Source organism: Bombus pascuorum, chromosome 7 (genome assembly GCF_905332965.1).
Source record: "Bombus pascuorum chromosome 7, iyBomPasc1.1, whole genome shotgun sequence".
Taxonomy (NCBI): domain Eukaryota; kingdom Metazoa; phylum Arthropoda; class Insecta; order Hymenoptera; family Apidae; genus Bombus; species Bombus pascuorum.
Window position 1 is genome coordinate 14760060 of NC_083494.1, and position 21371 is coordinate 14781430.

Here is a 21371-nt window from a genome sequence, read left to right on the forward strand (position 1 = left end):
AATAATAATTATTCATTGCTGTAATCATTTTTATTATTAAATATTTTTTTTTAAATCAAGAAGTAAAGACATGAAAAAATGTGTAGTTTTAGTGTGATAGTTAGTGTAGTAGGTGTGGTAGCTATTAAAACAGAGTTCATCATATTACAGTTAAATTTGTTTATTGGATTCGTGAGTTTATATTTGTTATTTTGGCGAATGCATGTACGCATTATGGAATTACCAGCTACCAATTTCTGAGGTAAATATAGCTCGTTGTATTCAACTGATTTTATGCGAATTATATTCTTAAAGATCATATTTAGTTTCTATTTTATTTTATTTTACATTTCAGAGATATGGACAAAATTAACAGCAATGGCATCCTTAGAGGTAGTTGACAGACATCATGAACAAGAATTCCTAGCTGTAATGCAATCTTATGTACTATGAGATACTGGTGCAGGAGCTGATTGTTCCCAAAGTAGTGGCTTGTGTGCTAGGGTTCATTCATGCAAACCATGGGACAGCAATTACAGATTACTTACACGCCCAGTTGAAGGACGCACAGAATGAGGTATAATGATCTGCAAAAATCGTAGTCATGGAATCAATGGAGCAGTAAAGTAAATGCGTGTTGAGCAATGAAGAGACAAATCAAAAGATAAAGCAGGGAATAGTAAACTTGAACTTATAGATCACAGTTTATTAATAGTTAAAATATCAAATATTACATGTAGAGAGTAAAATTAAAGACATAAAATTAACGTTATATACATAGGATTGAATAAAATAATATTATTGTTTCTTTATATCAATTTGAAACTGTGGGATATGGTACATTTATAATCTGGAATGATTTTCTTATAGATGACCTGTCACTGGAGCTGTTTAAGATTGAGTTTGGCTGCTACAGGATCGCTTGTGGATATTTGAAATTGAGCCTTTATCAAAGTGATATTATTATGGGACAAGGGTTCCGCTATAGGCATGATCATTCTTGGATCCAGATCAATGCAAGCAATTGAGGATATGGTTGAGGTAAGTCAAAATAAAAGTTTGTTTACACATATTTCGATGATTGCTATTTATTTCTCAACTTGAATAAATATGTTACATATTCATATGAATAACTTTATCCACCAAGTGCATATGGATACTGCTTGTTAGTTTGGAACGTGTAGGTTCCTTCAGCTCTGTAAAAGAGATTGATATGTATTAATATCAGATAATTAAATTAATATTAAAAAGAGTGGGACCCAAAGAAAAATGTTTCCCTACTAAATATTATAATAAGTATTGTATTTTGGATATCTGCATTCTATGCATTTGCGTATCTTCATATTTCTCGGAAATGCGTAACGCTCCGCAATCATAAATTAATGACAGTAGTAGAATAAAACTCACTTTGGGTCAAGGGTAGGACCACCCATGTATGCCATTGCACCATTCTGAGATACACCGAGGAAGCCTTTTGAATTCATAACAGATTCACTGTAGTATTCGTAGCTGCGTGAATGTGAGCAAGCTCCTGTGTTTCATAAAATTTATATTTAATATTGCACACACGCGCGCACGCGCATACACACACACACACACAAAGTGCGCAACTAATATCTTTTCAATTGATACCTGTTAGTAACTCGAGACTCTATAGTATGTTCTTTACCTATAATGTCATTAATGCATCCTGGTTGATTTCTTCCATCATTGGCAAAGAAATCAGAAGTACCAACAGAGGCATCCAGACCTAAATATCCGGCGCATGTGTGAATAACTTGAACATTTCTCGCGTCCGATTTATCAACTCTTCCATCGGGTCCTTTGTGTTCAAACATTGGCTTGGCAGCGTCGAGTGCTATAATGGCAAATATTTAGGGATTTAGCATAATTTACTGTATCATGACTACCGGATATAAAATCAATTTGCCTTAAAATGTATAAAGACTTAAAAATTACTTTTCTCCGAGTGAAATTAATCTAAATATATCTTCGATGTTCTAAAAATTTATCCTTCACACTTGAAAACTTCACTTATCTTTCTGTTTATCTTTCATTTGCCAATCTCAATCAATCTATTCTATTGTTTCCGATGTGACATTAAAAACTGCGCTCCTCGATCTTCGTGGAGAACTTTAGAATACCATTTTACCAATATATCGTTACCCACCGATAACTTCCGCGACTTGGCTCGAACTTCCTATCTCTAGTGCACTTAAGCCTGCGACATGAGCACCGAGGGAGTGTCCAACAATTTTCAGTTTAGACGTTCGTAAACCAGCGCCAGTTTGTAGGAAATTCACGAAATCAGCTACACGGAGAGCGACGCGTGGTACGCTTTTTGCAACGACGGAATAAAGCAGGTTTTTTGCTATCTTTCCCCAATCGACGATAATGACGTTGCTATCCCAGACATTAAGGAAAGCTGAAAACAACAAATATTGTTTGTCATAATATTAAAATATTAAAAATATAACCATTACCGTTCGTAAGTTGTAGCACACCCTTTGATATTCACCACGAACCGAATACTTTTTACTACTCTTATTTTCTAAATGTTTTGTTATAAATCTATTTCATCGGTCCGTCTTATAATGTACGTGCCTTATATATTTGTTTTATAATGTAAAACATTGATTAAGTTCAACTCGATAAGGTCAGGAAGATTCTATGTCTCGAAATAAGATGAAAATCAAAAAATAAAATTTCCAACGTAATTTCGCTGTTCTTTCTTTTATTCTTATTTCGAGTCACAAAATCTCCTCTCACTTTAGTTATATACCTCATAAAAGATATAACTTAGAAAAAACGAAGCTGGCACCCCGCTGGGGGTAGCCACCCACATGCTATATTTATTTTTATTTTATTTTTTTTCTCACCAATAAGATATAACACTTTACCAAATGTCCTTCAGGACAAATTGTAAAAAAAAAAAAAAAAAAAAACGAAAAAAGAAAAACTCTAGTTATATCACGAATTTTAGCTCACAGTGTATTTTTTACGCCGATGAAACTTATTTACCATTGCGTACGAGTGTACATGACGAAGATTGACCATCGGCATTCCAACCGTGAGTAACTATGATGGTTTCCCTGTGCGGGTTCCAATGACTCTCTCGTACAGAGACTATGTCGTTTAGATTTAGCACATCGCCACTTGTAGGGTTATCTCTAGAATAAAAATTACATTTTTCAATGTTAATTCGTCGAACACGGGATGACTTGTAATTGTTTCTTCTCTGCAAAAAACATTTTTTACTTTGCGGACTTATTTTCATTTTGGCAAACGAAGAGCAACTGTAATGTTTTAACATAGAATAGAAGATTGATGAATAACGATAAGACACGTTTTGCTCAAACTGAAGATTCTTTTTAATGTAATACGTTGAAAATGATCATTGCAATATCATGCAAGGTTCTCTATAGTTCTCTATAGTTCGTGCATAGGGGTAGACTGACAGGCGATTATTATAGCGATCTTTCATAGCGAACAGATTAGCTTTATTATAATTAGTTTAGTACAAATTACTTTTCTGATCCATCAAATAATTTTAAATATTTTTTGTTTAGTTTATCTCAGATGGTGCATTTTTATGCACTCGTGGAAAACTGAAATATGCAAGAATATACATAAATGTACATAAGATATTTTCAATAGATAAGAAAGTTACCAGAAAATAATTCTAACCGTGTGTAAAGGTTGAAACTGATCGATTCCACATTGATACCTAAAACGGTAAGTTCTAATTCAGTTAGTGGAGAGTTATCGATTTTAATCAGATATGGCACTCCCGTTTCATCCGAAAAAATCGTATAATTGTTTTCCGTTAACACCGCGAGCAGCGCAGGATAAACTGAAAAGAAATTTTTTTTCATTAATCAGTTACTCGATTTTTCTATGCCTAGATCCAATAATATTCTGATACGAACTTAATGCTATTCCAGTTGCCATTGCTGTGTCGTGGCTCACTACGCACACCGCAATATAACAGTCCGACTTCTTGGCTTTCGCGTTTTGCCGCTTCTTTTTATAGGTTTAAGGGAAACAATGGTAATCCACTCGAGTATTATACAGTTGATAAGTGACTGATACTCGATTGATGGATTAATACCGAGTCACACTCACGAATCAACTACGAGTAGTTAGAAAAATAGCGTGATCTTCTATTCTTAACGAAAGCACGGTCTTAAGTGCGAAGTTAAGTTCAGTTAAGTGCGAAGATATTTAATTATTTGTTTTACCTATTCTTTAGACGTATTATACGTATTAGAATTTCTTAATTAGTTCCTCAAAATTTGAATTCTAATATTTATATTTTGAATCTTTGATTTAGCAATACTTTAAAATATGTTTGTTTTAAATTTTTCTATTCGCTTCGCGAGTATTTAGGAAATTCATTTCATTACTTCGAAATTAGGTAATTTATATTTGTTGACTTACAGTGTTAAGCTTCTTTTTAAACTGTTCAATATTTAAATTTGAAGTTAAATAGCACGTACAAGTAATGCGAGAAACAATAACGTTCATATCTCTGAAGTTAGTGTCTTCTTTTTTTGTTAATTGGAGCTATCAATTACTTTAGTCTTACTTTCGCTCACCTGGTAGAATCTCGTTAAGAAAACTACTCGATGAAGTATTACGCATTGTGACATTTCTTTATATTCGTTTTTGAGCTTTCGGGGCCATCTGTGAAACAACGTGAATAATATACGATGTACATAATAAATTATTATGGAAATTCTGGTTATACATAAATAGCTGTTAATAGCTATTCTTTAAAGTTCCTTGAACAGTCGATAAGTATTAACTGCGTGCCTAGTAGACAGGTGTTTGTAATTTTTAAAAAAATATACGAGGAATCGTAATCAAATGATGTAGCCTCGCGGTACCTTTCCTTACTATGAATAATCATCATGGATCATAATAGAACTCATTTGTTTCTCGAATTTTTCGGAACAAGTGTTTTCACATTCTCAGGAATCGCTTCTTGGACATTGTAAGGCCCATCGAAAACTGTAATTTACCATTTCTTTTCACTCTAGATTTTTTTACAGAAAATTACGATAGTCGTTATTATCTTACCCGTGGCTTGTGATTAAACGATCAGATTAGACAATTCAGGCTGTCCGTCGGTTTCTTCATAGATTGTTATCGAATCGAAATTATTGTAGCATTATCAATATGAATCGTACTATCGTCGGAGCTGTCATTAGAAATAATTTATTTCGTGATAAAGTAACTATTTTCCTAACAAGTTTTATGCTCGAGAATATCTTAAGTTTCGAAAGACCAAGCAGGGCATTATTCGAAATTGTTTCACCGTGAACTTCACACATCATTTGTTGATTACTCTAGGTTTGAAATATTGGTTGTGGCCACTCGTTGATTAAATAACTTTAGAGATGTAAACGATTAAAAAATTGCACACCTCCAAACGATCGTTGGGCGTTTGCTTTTTCAGACTCACGAAATCATCGTTAACTCGTTTCCTCTAGAAAGAGATGTGTCTGTTTTCATGTTTAACACGTAGGATTTATAATAACGATGCGAGATTTCTATCAGAACTGACCTAATATTAATCATCTCAGCCTTGTTCCCATTATGGTTAAGTATCTTTCTTTATTTTTCTCGGAAATTCGTGCTTTATGGCACGTGTCAGGTACCCGATATTCGGATAATAATTAGAATTCCAATTATATGCGTTATCCGCTAAGGGTCTTTTTTCAACGACTGGTTGCAGTTATTTTTCATCGTAATTCTTCGTTGCGAGCAATGCCATATTTTCCTAGAGAGACTCGTGCATAATTTTGGCTCATTTATTTGCCAGATTCTCCTTCGCAAATACTGGCGACGAAAAGATAGGTGCAGGACTAACCCCATCGATTTGTCAGCGTTGTTTCACCTGTCTCCGACCTAATTTCGTCTCGTGCTACCTCGTTATCGTTGGAGTAAAAAATTACAATGTATTTTTCAGGTAATATCGATGAAAATGTTTATCCACGTATAAATCTCGTCGCTGTTACATGACGATTCTTCGAAATATTCTTTAAGATCATGCGAATTATCATTCTCGATTTCTTGAGAAGCCTATAGGTTTTTTCTAGGTAAATACGTTAAGATAAGTGTAACGGAGACGAATGTTCTTCAGATTCTATGTTTTTATATGTTTCCATAATACGATAAAAGACAAAGTGAAAAGAAAACTATGTGAGCGATAAACGAAAGGATCCTTTTTTTCTTTCTTTGGAGAGGTAATGAATTAATGATTAGTTGGAAGAATGTGTTTGTAAAAATTACGTAGATTCCTTTGAATTATTAATTTTTTCTATTAATTCCATCGTATAATTTTTATGTAACTGTGTAAAAATTATTAAACTTGAATATAAACTAAGGAGAAAAACACTCGGTCCTTGTTTTTAATAGAATTTTAAGGACATTGAAATTTATTATTAAGTTTCCTTTTCATAAATTATACACTTCGTATGTTTTTTTTCTACAAATTATACCTCAGCTGCGGATAAACAATAGAAATGCGTGCTAAATACAAATTATTTACTTGTGCCGATTCAATATTGATATTTGGTGCGTATATTGTTCTTTAGAAAACAATATTCTGTATATTTTGAAATTTATCTGCTTGTCTAATGCTATCAGTACACATAGAAAAATAAAAGCCTCGCGTTAGAATATGATTTACTTTCGTATTCCTACAAAAATTTATATACTATATATATATATTATAACTAGATATTAAATTGTTAAAATATAACGTGATATTTTTATAAAATGAGGAATACGAGTTATCAAGATTCAATGTTTTCAGGTTTATTATGAATTACAAATGATTATATTCGGTCGTAAGTATAGGACTCCTCTAGGTGTTCAGGTGAGTACCAATAAAGAATCAGTGGAATCAATATGACATTGCGGAATGCGAATCCCTCAAAGTGACCAGCTAACTATCGCTGTCTTTTCCGCAAGTTTGATATTCTACGCATAACTCGCATTCGCGCGTCTCGACATATACCTTCTAGCGATTACTCAAATATATATTTGCTGTGTTTCTTACAGTGATTATTAGAATTTTTCTGAACTATTATGATCTATAAATGAAGAGGAATTTTGTATTTTGAAATTTTTAACAGTCCAGTCCTTCCTGAGTATACACCGTGTAACTTTATCATTCAACGTTCTCCTTTTTATTGGGCTGTTCGAAAAGTTTCTTTCGTTTTATAAAGAAATAATAGACGCATAATGGTTTTTGTTTTATATTAGTGTATTGAATTATGCACGAACATAATAATGGAAATATAACGAAATGGATCATAGCTAATTCAATAAAATAATATAAAACAGAAGTTGTTGTTTATTTATCATCGCCTTATGAAACGAAAGAAACTTTTCGGACAACCAAGGTATTTTGCTCATTTAAAATAAAAAATTTTATAACGTAGCCTTATCTTATTTAGTCTTGTTAGAAAGTAAGGCTACGTTAAATATTATGCGAAAAAATTTGGATTTTGCACTTCGTGTTTATTCAACAGCGATATTTGCTAATGACACAGTTTTATTATCATCCCACTTAGACCCGATGATTGCTTCCTCAACTGTCCAGCGAGGTCTAGACCTTATGGAAAAACGGTTCCACAAATGCCCACAGGTGACCATAAATAAAATTCTAATACCAAACAAAGATTCAGTCAGATATCTGGGCATGGTAGTAGTCAAAAATTACGGCACATCGTAGATAAATCCCAAAAACTGAAAAAAAAACTAAAAAAGTTCTACTGGCTCTTTGGTAGACACTGCAACTTAAACATGCAGAGTAAAATAATGCTATACAAAGACATATTGAAACCTATTTGGACCTATGGGATCCAACTATGGGGATCCTAAGATCCTTAATAGATGAACCTTGGTATGTTACCAACGAAACGATACATCGCGACCTTCAGACACCCACAGTCAAAGAAGAAATATCCAAGTTCAGAAACAGATATAATATAGGAGTTAATTAATTACCCATTTATTTAACACGACGGATCAGATTCGCAGATTAAAAAGGAGATACCCCTTAGATCGAAGCATTAGATTCAACTATAATCAAACATATTATAAACTTTTATAATCCAAGTTACAGTATCACGCCAAAAAATTTACTTAAAATTCCGTATGAGAATTGATTGTAAATAATCTAGTAAATAAAAAAAGATGTTTATTTAAGGAAGAAACGTTAAAATGTCATTTATTTTTAGACGTCCCGGTATAATGTATCAACCTGATTCATATTATTTGTGTTTCTTTTCGTCTCATATTGTTGACTATCTCGATAATCAGCATCCTACCGTATCTAAATATTGATCCGAGTTGACGAGAGATTTCAGTTTTATCGGATCGGAAGTTTCTACGCAGAAGATCACTGTCGTTGATTTCCTGATTATTTTTTATTTGAGATTTTAAGACGATAAGTCGTGCTTGCGAGATCAAAAGATTCGCGAAGGTTTTCAATAGATAGCTTATCGTAGGTGATCACCGTTCGATGTTAACGTATTGTCTGGCGTACGTTTATCGTATCATCGTGGCTCTATTTATACACAGTGTTTAACCGAGCGTGTGCCCAGTATTGTTCAAGAACAGGTACTTGAAGAGAGGGTTAAATTATTTGTAAGAGCTCGAGATTTTTATCAACAGGATTTGTAATACTTGCGAAAGAAGGTAGAATTTCCAGTATTTCAATAAATAAAGAAACGATCGTTCGAATAAGAACATTGTTTTTAAAACAATCTCTTCCCAAAAACGACGATTATGTGAAAACGTCCATCATCGTGAAGTGCATTAAACGAAACAATAAAGTAGAATAAAGAACAAGATTAAAGTTGGTATTTGTAAAAATTATGTATTAGGTTGTCTTTCTTTTACAGACACGTCTTTTACAACGACGCATCTTTATACAAACATGAAACCTAATCTGTCGAACGTTGTGATCTTTATTTTGATAGAACAAAATGGATCATACGTATCTGATAAAATAATACAAAACGGAAAATGTTGCATATCCATTATTTCTTTATAGAACGAAAGAAACTTTTCGGACGACCTAATAGAGATCGTCTACTTTTGTCGAAACGCTGTTATGTTACGTAACATAGGACAGTGTTACAATACAAACCATTTATATTATTAAGCTCTTTGTTTAATAATCTTCGAGATAAAACAAGCTATTTTTTGTTACTCTTTGATGGTCTCATCGAGTCACAGTTGTGTCGGAGTTTCTGTTTCAATTACGAACCAGCAGGTCGTTGCTGTCGTGTATTTCTTTCATTTCTAGTGACTATTTATAAAGTTATTTATATCGTTATTGAAACAGTGTGCTATTCTCGATCAAAATTCAGGTGGAGTGAAACGCGCACGTTGTTATTGAGCGATCATACGAGGATTAGTGAATGAAGTTTGCATTTAATTAAATTGACATCTAAAAGAAATATTGTATTAAGACATAATCTCTGCCTTGCACGATTATTTGTTTCTTTTAGAGAAGAATGACTTTACTTTAATCAATTCGATATCAACTTATCAAAGTTTCATCGGGAATTGATAAATTACTACAGCTTAAAGATCGTATTTAAATTTAAAATGATTTTTTTGCTTCTTTACACGCTTCATTGCCGCAATGAATTTATCTTCGGAAGATTAATTATACATTGAGCTGTCAAGGTTGTGGAAAAATGACTAAGTATAATATAAATAGTGTCTTCTCTCAAATCGCTTAGCTTCTAAGGCGAAATTTACGTTTTTATTACATCATTAGTTTCTTGTGTACTGTAGGTAGTTTTAGAAAAAAAAAATTATCTACTCAAAATTTCGGAGAAATAGCTGAAAGAATTCTAGCTTTCTGTCGAATTTCAAATTTCGTTGTGACGAAATAACATTGGAACTCTTTCGTATTTCGAAAGTGGACATAAATCAGCGATTAGAGCCACGTGCGACCCAACGTTATCGTCATCGCGCTCGCTGTTTCGCGAGGTTATGGACACCAATCGATCACGAACCTGTCGTTTCAGATAGTTGCAGGAAAAGACAAGAAATTGTATCAATTAAAAGTAATTATACGTGAACACTTGAAAAAAAGACTACAACTTTTGCATACATCTATCATAAGTCGCATGAAGAGTTATATCACGTTGCACTGCCGGTGTTAGTTCATCACGAATACTGCATCACATTATCGCAAATGTTGGAAGCTGAGAAAGTCGATCAGATGGTGCAAATTTTGACAATCCGAATTTAAAGACAGGTCTGGAAGGAAATGTGTTAAACGTACCATCTGAAAGTGTAATCTTGCGAGGTGAGGCATTTCCTTTAAGAGCACATCTTATAACGCTATATTTTTGCCAAACATTATTATATGCCTAGCAAATAGAAAATTTCTACTCATACATGTTGCCGTGCTAGACGCATAGTGGAAAATCCACTTGACGTACTTGTCACGTCGGAGACACAAAAGATCGCGAAATCAACGGATCGCCGGTGATCTCCTCGCGTCGCGGTTCGAACGAAATGATTCTTTCACGAATAGGGTGAAGAAAATAGAACTTCGTATGCGACGATGAGATTTATTGCAGAAATCTGACAGAGTGACGGTTACAACAGCGTGCTTCGGAATGTTAAGACAGACTGACTCGAGATGCTACAACGGACTGTTTTAGCGCTGGTTAGGAAGGTCCTTCTACCGCGGGTCTAGTCCCTTTGGAGGGGCCTTTTTAGTTATTGTTTCAACAGATGTGGCATGCAGGGTGTTCGGTCTATCTGGTTACTGAGCGGATGGTTTCCTTGAGTGTTTTTTTTTTTTTTTTAAATCGTTTATTTTGCCAAGATTTGTTTTTTTATACATTTTTGAAATTCGCAATAAACAATGAATTTGAGGAAAGTGTGTTATATAGTATATATAGTATGTATATATAGTATATTATGTGTCGTGGTTTTACGGTTTTTGTGTTTATTTTTGTTTTTTGGATTTAAGCCGCAGGGCAGCGGAGCTTTTGTGTATTCTTGTTTGTGTTGTATTTTTGTCCTGAAACTTGGCCGCAAAACAGGACTCTTGGCTTCCTTGAGTGTTTTTTTTTTTTTTTTTTTAAATAGTTTATTTAGCCAATATTTGATTTTTTGTACATTTTTGAGATTCACAATAAACAATGAATTGAGTATAGTGTGTTTAGGCAAAAGTACCGATACGCGTCGGTACGACGTAGCCATGGTCTAATATGTGTCGTGGATTTTCGGTTTTTGCGTTTATTTTTTTGTTTTTTTGGGTTTAAGTCGCATTGGTGCGTGATTTTTGTGTATTCTTGTGTGTGTTGTATTTTGTCCTGAAACTTGGCCGCAAAACAGGACTCTTGGTTTCCTTGAGTGTGTGACATACTCGCTGATCGATTTCGCGTGTTCCGCAAAGACTAGCGAAAATCGTAAATGCTTCTTTGTACTCGACACGATCGAATAAGAAAAGTAAACTGATACCAAAAATCATATAAATGGATAAATTGTTTTAATACCTGGAAATTGTTTAAATGGATTGTTGCATATTTGTTTGCCGCGGGAAATTGCCATTACGTGATTGAAGTTCGTTTCTACTAGTTGGAAAGATAAAAAATAAATATTACAGGGAAATTTACAATCATTCTGACAGAAAGTGAAGATTAGGTTGTCCGGAAAGTGTCTTTCTTTCGCAAACATGTTTTTTACAACAGTGTACCTTCGTACAAACGTGAAGCCAAGTTTGTGAAATGTCGCGGTGTTTATCTCAACAGAACAAAAATAATATAAAACAAAACCTTGTGCGATTATTATGTCCTCGTAAAACGAAAGAAATTTATCGGACAACCTAATATTTAGCGACGGTCCTTTTAGTTTTATTGCGTATCGGTTAAAGCCGCTATTTAATGCGTTAAATTACTATCACGTCGTATCTTTTCTCACGTTTTATTCAGAACTTGAAACTTCGATGAAAGTCGATCTTAGTCTACAGCAACTATAAGTCGCTCTATTGTTCTCTTATCTCAATTTGGAACAATACAAAAATGTACACTTACAATCTTAGCACAAGAAGATGAATATTAACAATTGAAACTAATTTTTGTAAAGATGACGCTGTTCCTGGCGAGGCTGCGGGCATCGCTATAGCCGAGAATATAGTTGGGGTAAGTGGAAATAAAAGTTCTTTTATAAAAATTTCAAGCCATAGTAAGATCGAATGCTATTTATTTCTTAATCTATTTCTTAATTTGTACAAGTACTTTACAATTATTGAAATACGCATAAGCATATTAATTGCTAGTTTTGAAGTGGTAGGTTCCCCTAGCTCTGTAAAGAAATTAACATATATTAGCACCAGCTAACTAAATTAAATTTTAAGAAATAATTAAACAGATATATTTAGCAATTCGCTCTCAAGTATTTATGCAAATTCATACTTTTATGAACTCAGGTAAAAGTGTACGACGTAGGCAAGAATTTTCACCTTCTAAATATTATAACATGTACTGTCCATTATTTATTTGTATTCTATGCATTCTTTAAATTTCCCGGAAATGCCTAAAGCTTCATAATTTATCAGTAACAGTAGTAAAATAAAACTTACTTAGGATCGAGGGTAGCACCACCCATGTACGCTGTTGCACCATTGTTAGCTACACCGTGGAAAGCTTTTGGATTCATAACAGATTGACTGAAGTATTGGTAACTGCGTCCATGTGCGCAAGATCCTGTGTTTCATAAAATTCATTTTTAGTATCGCATATACAAGCGCGCGCACACAACCGCGCAAATAATATTTTTTACATCGAAAATGATCAGTAACAGACGATTCTGTAAGCATATTACTTACCTAACAAATCATCGCCGCATCCTGGTTGATGTCTTCCATCGTTGGCAAAGAAATCGGAAGTACCAATAGAGATATCCATACCCAAATATCCGGCACATGTGTGAATAGCTTGAACATTTTGCGCGTCCGATACATCGACTCTTTCACCGGCGCTTTTGTTTTCAAACAATGGCTTGGCAGGGTCGAGCGCTGAAATGACAAATATTTAGGGATTTAAGTATAATTTACTGTATCATAATTTCGTTTTGTTGTACGATGATGTTTTTAAAAACGTTTCCTTTCCAGTTAACATAATGTAAACATATTTCTGACATTTTTAAATTTATCGTCCAAGGTTGTGAACCTCATTTATCTTTCTGCTTATTTTTCATTTGCAAAACCAAATCAATCTGACGTTTTCAACTTGACGTTAAAATCAACGCTATTGATGTTTCTTCGAGAACTTTAGAATGCCACTTTAATAATATATCGTTACTTACCGACAACTTCCGCCACTCGGCTCAATTTTCCTACCTCTCGTGCGCACAAGCCCGCGACATGAGCACCGAGAGAATGTCCAATAATTTTCAAGTTGGACGTGCGCAAACCAGCGCTAGTTCGCATGAAATTCACGAAACTAGCTACGTGGCTAGCTACGCGTGGTACGTTCTTTGCAACAGCGATGTAATCCTTGTGATCTGCTATCTTGCTCCAATCGACGACAATGACGTTGCAGTCACGGACCTTAAGGAAAGCTGAAAACAACAAAAAAAAGATTATTGCTTGTCATAACATTAAAATATAATATAAAATATCAAAGATATGCTGCTCGCAAGTAGCAGGATACTTGCTGATGTCCTATGCAAATTGAATAATTTTTACTATGTTTAGTTTCGAAGTATTTTTAATATAAATCTGTTATTTTTTCGTTATCGTACCTGTCTCACGATGTTTAATAACAAACGAATTAAAATTTGTTAGAGCTTTACGATAGATATCTATGCCCGATTAGATATATATCATAGAATACTTTTCTAGATTTAAAAACAGGCCCAAAAAATAGAATAAAGTTGTCCCGTTTAAGGCCACGTTTTGAAGAAGATAGACTTCGAATACGTTCGATCACGTATACTTGACAAATGGAATTTTTTCGAAAACGAATTTTAAAGCGAACAAATTTTATTCTATAGTTTTGATTTATTTTTCGCACGTAGAATAATTTCGCACTAATTGTCTGCTTCTATACGATCGATAATTATACATTATATTATCAAATGTCTCGTGTTATACCATTTCGAGACGAGAGAAACCAGAAATTTCATTTGCATTTCGTGGCGTTAAAATATTCGGTCATTAGCCTGTATAATGTGCATAATTTTACGTAAAAGATAAAACTCACAGGAAGCTTCGAATAGGTCAATATATCTTGTAGTATTGCTTGTCATAGTCTTGTCATAGTCTTGCCAAGCTTCCAAACTCGATTTTTTCGTAAGGTCAAACGGGCAACGTAATTTCGCTGTTCCCAATTTTTTATTTTCGAATCACACGATCTCTACTGACTTTAATTATCTGACACGAATTTTAGCTCACGGTGTAATTATTCTATTACATCGATGATACTTTACTTACCATCGCGTACGAGCGTACACGATTCAGATTGACCGTTGCTATTCCAACCGTGAGTGACTAGGATGGTTTCTCTGTTTGCGTTCCAATTACTCTTTCGAACCGAGTTTACGTCATTTAAGTTTAGGACTTCACCATTTTTACTGTTTTTTCTAGAATAAATAGTATGTTTAAGCGAAGCTGTTAAACGTATTTCGAATGTATATTCATGTAACACAGTTGTTTGTTCGCTGGAAACAAAGTTTTAACCCACATTTTGCACATTTTTGCACATTTCGGTCTTACTCTGATTTTAGCGAACAAAATAGCTTTCTCGTATATTAAGTTCAAATCGAACATGTTTTCTAACGTTGGAAAGATATAATTGGGTTAAAAATGATCGAAAGAATGTAACAGGGTTAAAAATTCTCTAGCTATGCGTCCCTATGGATAAAGCAAATTTTATAACATTAAATCGCAGCTTCCTATTTTCTTAAAATTTAACCTGCTTGAATAGGAACTCTGATTGTACGTTAAGAAGAAAAGATATAATTCGTTACGGTGTTTTGCTGTGATTTAAAAAATTAAAGGTAATAATTCCCGTAAGTAGATTTACGACAAAAATGTACAAAATGTATATAAGAATTTTCTATAAAGAAGGAGGTTAATATGAAATAATTCTAACTGCGTGTAAAGCGTGAAACTGATCGTTTCCACATTGGCACCGAAAAGGAGCAAGTCTGCTTCACTTAGTAAAGCGTTATCGAGTTTAACCAGAGCCGGGTTTCCTTCTTTGTTTGGTAGAATCGTATAATTGGCTTCTCTCAACGTCGAAAGCAACGTAGGATAAACTGAAAAAAAATGTCTTTCGTACTAAGTTATTCGATTTTTCTCGATCGAAAAATATTCTGATACTAACACAGTACTAATGATGCATTTACCATGGCTGTCATCGTGATTCGCTATACGCACCGCGGTATAGATCGACTTCTCAGCTTCCTTTTTTTACCGCTTCTTTTTATAGGTTTGAACGAAACAATGATTATTTACTCAAGCACTGCACAATTGATAAGAAACTGATACTCACCTGATGAATGATGGCCGACTCACACCGATGAATCTTCTACAAATAGTTAGAAAATTAAGGTGAATTGTTTCATCTTAAAGGAAGCACGATGTTAAGTACGAAGTTAAGTTAAGTTAATTGCAAAGATATTTAATTACTTGCTTTAAGTATAATTTAATTTATTTCTTAGAAGTATATGTATAAATTTTGTAATATTATATGTACTAAAATATCTTTTAATTCTCCAAAATCTGAATTCTGCTATTTATTTTGAATCTTTGATTTGACCACGTTTGCTTCAAATATTTATATTCACTCGAAAATAGATAATTTAAATTTGTTCACTTTGAATGTTAAGCTTCTTTTTAAACTGTTCAAAATTTGGATCTGAAGTCAAACGGTACGTAACTATCTCGAGTAATACAAGGAACAATAATAGTGCTGTATCTAAAATTAATTATCTGCTCTGTGTTTTTATCGAAGCTATCGCTTATTTTAGTCTTACTTTGCTTACCTGCTACAAGTTACTCCGTAAGGGAACTATGTATTCAATGAAGTATATCGCCACGAATTAGTTATTTATATCTGTTTCAAGCTTTTTGGACCGTCTGTGAACAGATGTGAACGTTGTACGTAATTCATTATGATGGAAATTTTGGTCATACGTAAATTGTTCTTAATAGCTACTATTTTAATTGATTAGTTAATGAATTAATAGCTCTAAGGTTTTCGAAACAATCGGTAGATACTAATTACGTAATAAACAGGTGTTTGCAATTTTTTTAGACGAGAGATCGTAATCAGATGTTGCAGCACCTTTCGTTATTAAGGTGAATTATCATCATCATGGATAATAACAGAATTCGTTTCTTTTTCGGTACACGTGTCAGTATATTTTCGATAATTACACTCACGATCTGTCGTCAATTGTAAGAATTCGTCTGAAAATTGTAAGATCCATCTAAAACTGCAATTTACGATTCCTTTTCGGTCTAATTGTTTCTACAGGAAATTACCATAATCGTTATTATCTCATCCATGACTTGCGATTTTGTGATCCTTGAAAATTTTCAGATCCAAAACTGTAATTCACGATTTCTTCCTCATTTTAGTTGTTTTTAGAAAAAATTACTACAACCCGTGATTAGACGGCCAAAAGATTAAACTATTCAGAGACTAAGCATCGTTTTCTTCATAGATTGTTATAGAATCGAAATTGTTGTAGCATCGTTAATATGAATCGTACTATCGTGCAAACTGTCATTAAAAATAATTTATTTCGTGACAAAGTAACTATTTTTCCAACAAGCTTTATGCTCGAGACTATCTTAAATTTCCAAAGACTGTCAAATATATTTCACCGTAGACTTCACACGTCATTTTACTGATTACGCTAGGTTCGAAATATTGTATGTGGATACTCGTTGATTAAATAATTTTAGAGATACGAACGATTAAAAAATTGCATACCTTCAAGCGATCATCGAACGTTCGTCGTTTTCTAGACTCACGAAATCACTGTTAACTCGTTTCCCTTAGAAAGAGATGTGACCATCGATGGTTGACATGGAGAATTTATAATAACAATGCGAGATTTCCATCAGAACTAACCCGTGCTCCCATTCAGTTTAATTATTTTTTAAATGTTTCTCTGAAATTCCTGTTTTATGGCATATATTAATCATCTGATATTTCGATAATAATTGAAATTCCAAATATATACGTCATCCCCTAAGAGCCTGAAAGTGTTTTTTTGGGGCACTGGTTCCAGTTTCCTTCCATTGACAACAACAATTCTGTGAGACATCATACTGTGAGACAATGCTACGAACTAATTTAGGATAGTCGCAGCGTAGTAATTTACAGCGTGTTTGTTGATTCGAAACTTGTACACGCAGACGATGGCTTACCATAAATTATCATAGACAAATCTCTTTTACGTCGTTTCATCTCGAACTCTGTTTTGCTATTTGTTCTTTCATTGTATTACTCGAAACAATCTTTCCTTATCTTCGGTTCACTAGTAAGAATGATGATATCTTGGATGTAACAACTCTTATGAATTAACCATTGATGTAGGTAGAATGCCAACAAAAATATGTACCTTCTTCAACGTAAATATAATACGTTGTTTCTTATGGAACAAGTGGAAACTGTTCCACTTACGTGTCATCTCGCGTTCTCGGGTATTGATTTTAATCGACGTAAAAAATTGAACGTTATCAGGTCGTTACAGGTTATCGGGTCATTACGGACAGCATTCTTAAGAAAGTAAGATGGCTGGATAATTTTATCAAGACCAGAATTGAGTTTTAAAACGTAAGGTTTTACCAGCGTAGATTATGGAGATTTGTAGAAAATATTGTTTGGAGAAAAAGAAATAGTGGAGAGATAAGTAAGGTATAAGAGTACTTTGTGTACTTCAAAGAGTCCTGTAAATCTAACATCAAAGGGTAAAATTCATTCGTCAGATGAGAGAGTATTATCTAGTAGCAGTTGATGATGATAACGATACAACCTTTACGAAGGAATTTTTATAAAGAGTATTATGTAATCTCATTTAATACATCTAACGTTTGGTATAAAGATAACAAGCACAGGATAAAATATTATCATGCAAGACTATACTTCAAAACAATTTAGGTTTTTAACATTTATTTCTCATTCAATTACACGTACAATGTTTATCAATTTTTATAATGAAAAATGAACGATAATGTCTCAGGTACATTAAAATTACATTTCTATCAAGGTGAATGGTGGTGATTTTTTATTCTTTTTTAATCGCTATCATATCTGTTACGTCGGCCGTTACGACTCTCTGGCTGGACCGGGCCGCACGTCGCGGACAGGATGGCAATCAGATGTCTTCACATCCTTATCGCGTACCCTTAATAGTCTCAAGTACCCTCTATAAATTCCATTCATTTTTTATTTAAGGTCCTTCAGAACGACCAAATATTCTTTCACCGAATAGTTTATTGTCCACTACGGGAAGATATGGGGAAGTTGATTTCTCTCGCGTTCAGTATCTTCCATTAGCGACTTTCTCTCGAGGACAGCTAAGACCCTTCCTAGTCCACCAGCTGTCTATTATCCAATCAGAAGCAACGTCTAATGCCCTCACTTTCCTAGCCAAAATTGTCATCAACAAATCCGATGGTTCCGTGCGCTAGACACACCCATGCCTAGCTTTCCTCCGCCACAGCATCGTCACCGAACCATACTGATTTTGCATCTTTCGAACGGTCAACACCTTTGACCGGGTTTCCACCTTTGGATCAGTCACCTACTTTACTTGTACATACGCACCAGTGTAACTATATTCGTTACGAAGTTGTTGGAATAAACTGTAACTTATAATTTGTTATATCAGTGTCATATTCAATTTAACTACCTCTATTATCCTGATCGGAATAGGGGATCGATCGTTTCGCGGCGTCGATCGTCTAATCGTAACGGGAATTTACGACTCCCGTTGACGTGCTTCCTCGCCATCGCGTCTCTCCGCGAGTGAACGAAACAATATCTATTCGTTAATAAACTATTAATTACTATTTTGTCGAATTCAATCAAGGAAAATAAGTTCAAAAAATCGTCCCGAGACGGCTTGTCCCGCCTGTCCCGTGTCCCACGGCGACAAACTATTACATCTAGGTAGAAAGATCAAAGATTTATTAACGCGACTACACGACACATAGAACCGCTCTTTCTTTTCTGTCTTCTGCTATAGTAACCTTCCTCACGTACGGTCCACGCTTTCGCGATAGTATATAAAGAACCAACACGGATCAAGGAACAGTGATATGAAATAGATGTACGAAGACGTTCGTTCGCGTTCTTGAAAAGTGCAACACCCCAATATCACCGTAACATCGCGACACCGAGTGCTAGAAACACGATTTAGAAGATTTACAAGATAGAAGGTTTTGGAAAAAGCGAAGTTAGCATTTCAAAGCGATCACTGGATTGCTTTACGTATGCCATCACAATATTATAGTGCGTCTGTTAGGTGGCAAATTGTGGAATTCGCGATTAGCTGTACACATGGAGACTGCACGTATCGAGCTTGTGGGTTTGACGAGGATTCCAGCGCATCTTCTTCATCCTCGCCGCGTCCTACTCGCACTTTTGCGAACCACATGCTTCGCGTGGCATACTCTCCAGAAAATATCAATAAGTTCGAAGGTGATTATTCATAGCTCGTACGGCGCTCGTTCCTTTGGACGGAGACGTCTTTTTCGCTGTGGCGACCTGCACGCATATGCGCTGCTGGAAGCTTGTACAACGAGCTTTGATGAGATGATAGCTGAGTAGACGAAAGGACAAAAGTTCGTCGTTGGTACATGTGTTTGCAACTACCGTTTATCGATTGCAGGACACAATTACTTAACGAAATAGGAAACCGTGCACGGTTTAATCGATGCGGTAACGAAGTTGTTGGCGACATGTTTGCGTAATTGTAATGGAATTTTCATGGCTCCTAGGAGCGGTGCGTAATATACCGTCGCACAGAAACGAGAAACCAACCCCTCGAGGACTCGATAGCGCTTCCATAAATATCCTTCGTGCTCTGCGTCTATTTCCCGAAACGACAGCACGCGATGAAACTCTTACCGCAGTTTCAATGGACTATATATGACGCACGTTAATTAAATTTCTTGTCTGTTTTCAGGATATGGCGGCGACCGGCTACTGGTGATTCAGAAATTTTATTAGACAGGTTAGTATGAAAATTGTGATACAATCGAGAAACGAACTTGTTAACACGACGACCTATTAAACTTTTTCGAACGATTAAAGTAAGATAAATTTCACGGATTAAGAAATTTTCGACATTGTGAATGATTTTGATTAAAGATTACAAAAAGGTTAATAACTTTTGTTAAATTTTTTTATCTTAAGTATATGATAAATTATATTTTTTTAATAAACATTATATGTACTTACTTTGTTAGTGAAGTATGAAACAGAAAAAAATACTAAAGAAATGTTCATAAATATTCTTCACATTCGCAAATACTCATTGTCATTGCAACACATGTTTCATTTAAATATATGCATAGCTGGAAATGCGATTATGTGAATTCCTTATCGCAGTCGTTTCACTCTATCTGTAAAAGATGTAATTAATTTAAAATGATAATATTTAACGAATTAAACATACTTTACAAAAATTTCTTTATGTATTTGCTGCAACATATATTTGTATTAAAACAAAGTGACGTTTATCCTATCCGTAAGACGTACTACGAGCGGCTATAGATTACGTATTGTACATACGACGAGTATTGTACATCCTCAAGCCTTTTATTAACAATAAAACAAGAGAGCAGTGTATATGTTGTCCTCTTTCCACAATGAAGAATTGGTTGACACGAAACATCATTATCGCATGCAAAAATTAATTAAAAAGCTGAAGTGTGTTGTCGATTACAATCGATCGATGGAAACTGTGGATCAAATTGCGATACCAGTGCGAGATTTGCAATGTTGGCCTATGTGAAATACTATGTTGCGAAAAATACCACACGCAATACCATTATTAAAAGCTATTAGTATCGTACAATTGTATTATATTATATCATATTATTATATTCTGTAATGTTATTCGTTTCTAAATTGTAATTAAAAGTGAGTGTGTTAAGAAATTATTAATAGTTTGTTTCGAGGAAATTTTTTTCTTCGAAAAATACCGTTAGAGCAGCTCGATTTTACAGTGAGACGTAAACGCGACCGCAGACAATCTTTCTCGCTTGCACTGTTTTGGCGTGAAGGCTCGTTCAACGGGAGTGCCGCGAAGAAATCGCCCGCAGCGAAAGGATTAAGATGGCTTCTGCTCGACATCGATCAAATCAACTC

General features: G+C 34.4%; 2 protein-coding genes and 1 long non-coding RNA gene across 5 annotated transcripts; 1 reads left to right on the forward strand and 2 right to left on the reverse strand.

The window, feature by feature from the left end:
• Window positions 1–87: 87 nt before the first annotated feature.
• Window positions 88–21248, forward strand: LOC132909335 (uncharacterized). Of its 3 annotated transcripts, XR_009658519.1 has the most exons (5): window positions 88–241; window positions 335–556; window positions 850–1020; window positions 12118–12173; window positions 20185–21248. It is a non-coding gene; the product is annotated as an uncharacterized LOC132909335 (long non-coding RNA). The 3 variants fall into 3 exon arrangements; XR_009658518.1 differs by lacking the exon at window positions 12118–12173 and having other exon boundaries at window positions 89–241; window positions 20185–21246; XR_009658517.1 differs by lacking the exons at window positions 12118–12173; window positions 20185–21248 and having other exon boundaries at window positions 90–241; window positions 850–1047.
• LOC132909315 (pancreatic lipase-related protein 2-like) lies at window positions 1100–3945 on the reverse strand. The gene is made up of 7 exons (XM_060964086.1): window positions 3909–3945; window positions 3667–3832; window positions 3001–3149; window positions 2150–2404; window positions 1649–1837; window positions 1387–1510; window positions 1100–1175 (listed from the first exon to the last, which is right to left on the reverse strand). Exons 1-7 carry the CDS (start codon window positions 3928–3930, stop codon window positions 1115–1117), a joined length of 966 nt encoding a protein of 321 aa, XP_060820069.1. The 5' UTR covers window positions 3931–3945; the 3' UTR covers window positions 1100–1114.
• Window positions 12205–16112, reverse strand: LOC132909317 (pancreatic lipase-related protein 2-like). Its single transcript, XM_060964089.1, has 9 exons — window positions 16024–16112; window positions 15531–15563; window positions 15363–15457; window positions 15129–15294; window positions 14468–14616; window positions 13339–13593; window positions 12860–13048; window positions 12614–12737; window positions 12205–12336 (listed from the first exon to the last, which is right to left on the reverse strand). Exons 3-9 carry the CDS (start codon window positions 15394–15396, stop codon window positions 12300–12302), a joined length of 954 nt encoding a protein of 317 aa, XP_060820072.1. The 5' UTR covers window positions 15397–15457; window positions 15531–15563; window positions 16024–16112; the 3' UTR covers window positions 12205–12299.
• Window positions 21249–21371: the final 123 nt, after the last annotated feature.

Bases quoted from the DNA above. Each gene is read 5' to 3' on its own strand.
- LOC132909315 (XM_060964086.1), bottom strand. From the start codon at position 3,930: ATGGCAACTGGAATAGCATTAA. The intron at 3,833-3,908 runs GTTCGTATCAGA...ATTTCTTTTCAG, and splicing joins GGCAACTGGAATAGCATTAA to TTTATCCTGCGCTGCTCGCG. The intron at 1,838-2,149 runs GTGGGTAACGAT...TTGCCATTATAG, and splicing joins CCAAGTCGCGGAAGTTATCG to CACTCGACGCTGCCAAGCCA.
- LOC132909317 (XM_060964089.1), bottom strand. From the start codon at position 15,396: ATGACAGCCATGGTAAATGCATCATTAGTACTGT. The intron at 14,617-15,128 runs GTTAGAATTATT...TATTTATTCTAG, and splicing joins AGTTTCACGCTTTACACGCA to AAAAAACAGTAAAAATGGTG. The intron at 13,049-13,338 runs GTAAGTAACGAT...TTGTCATTTCAG, and splicing joins CCGAGTGGCGGAAGTTGTCG to CGCTCGACCCTGCCAAGCCA.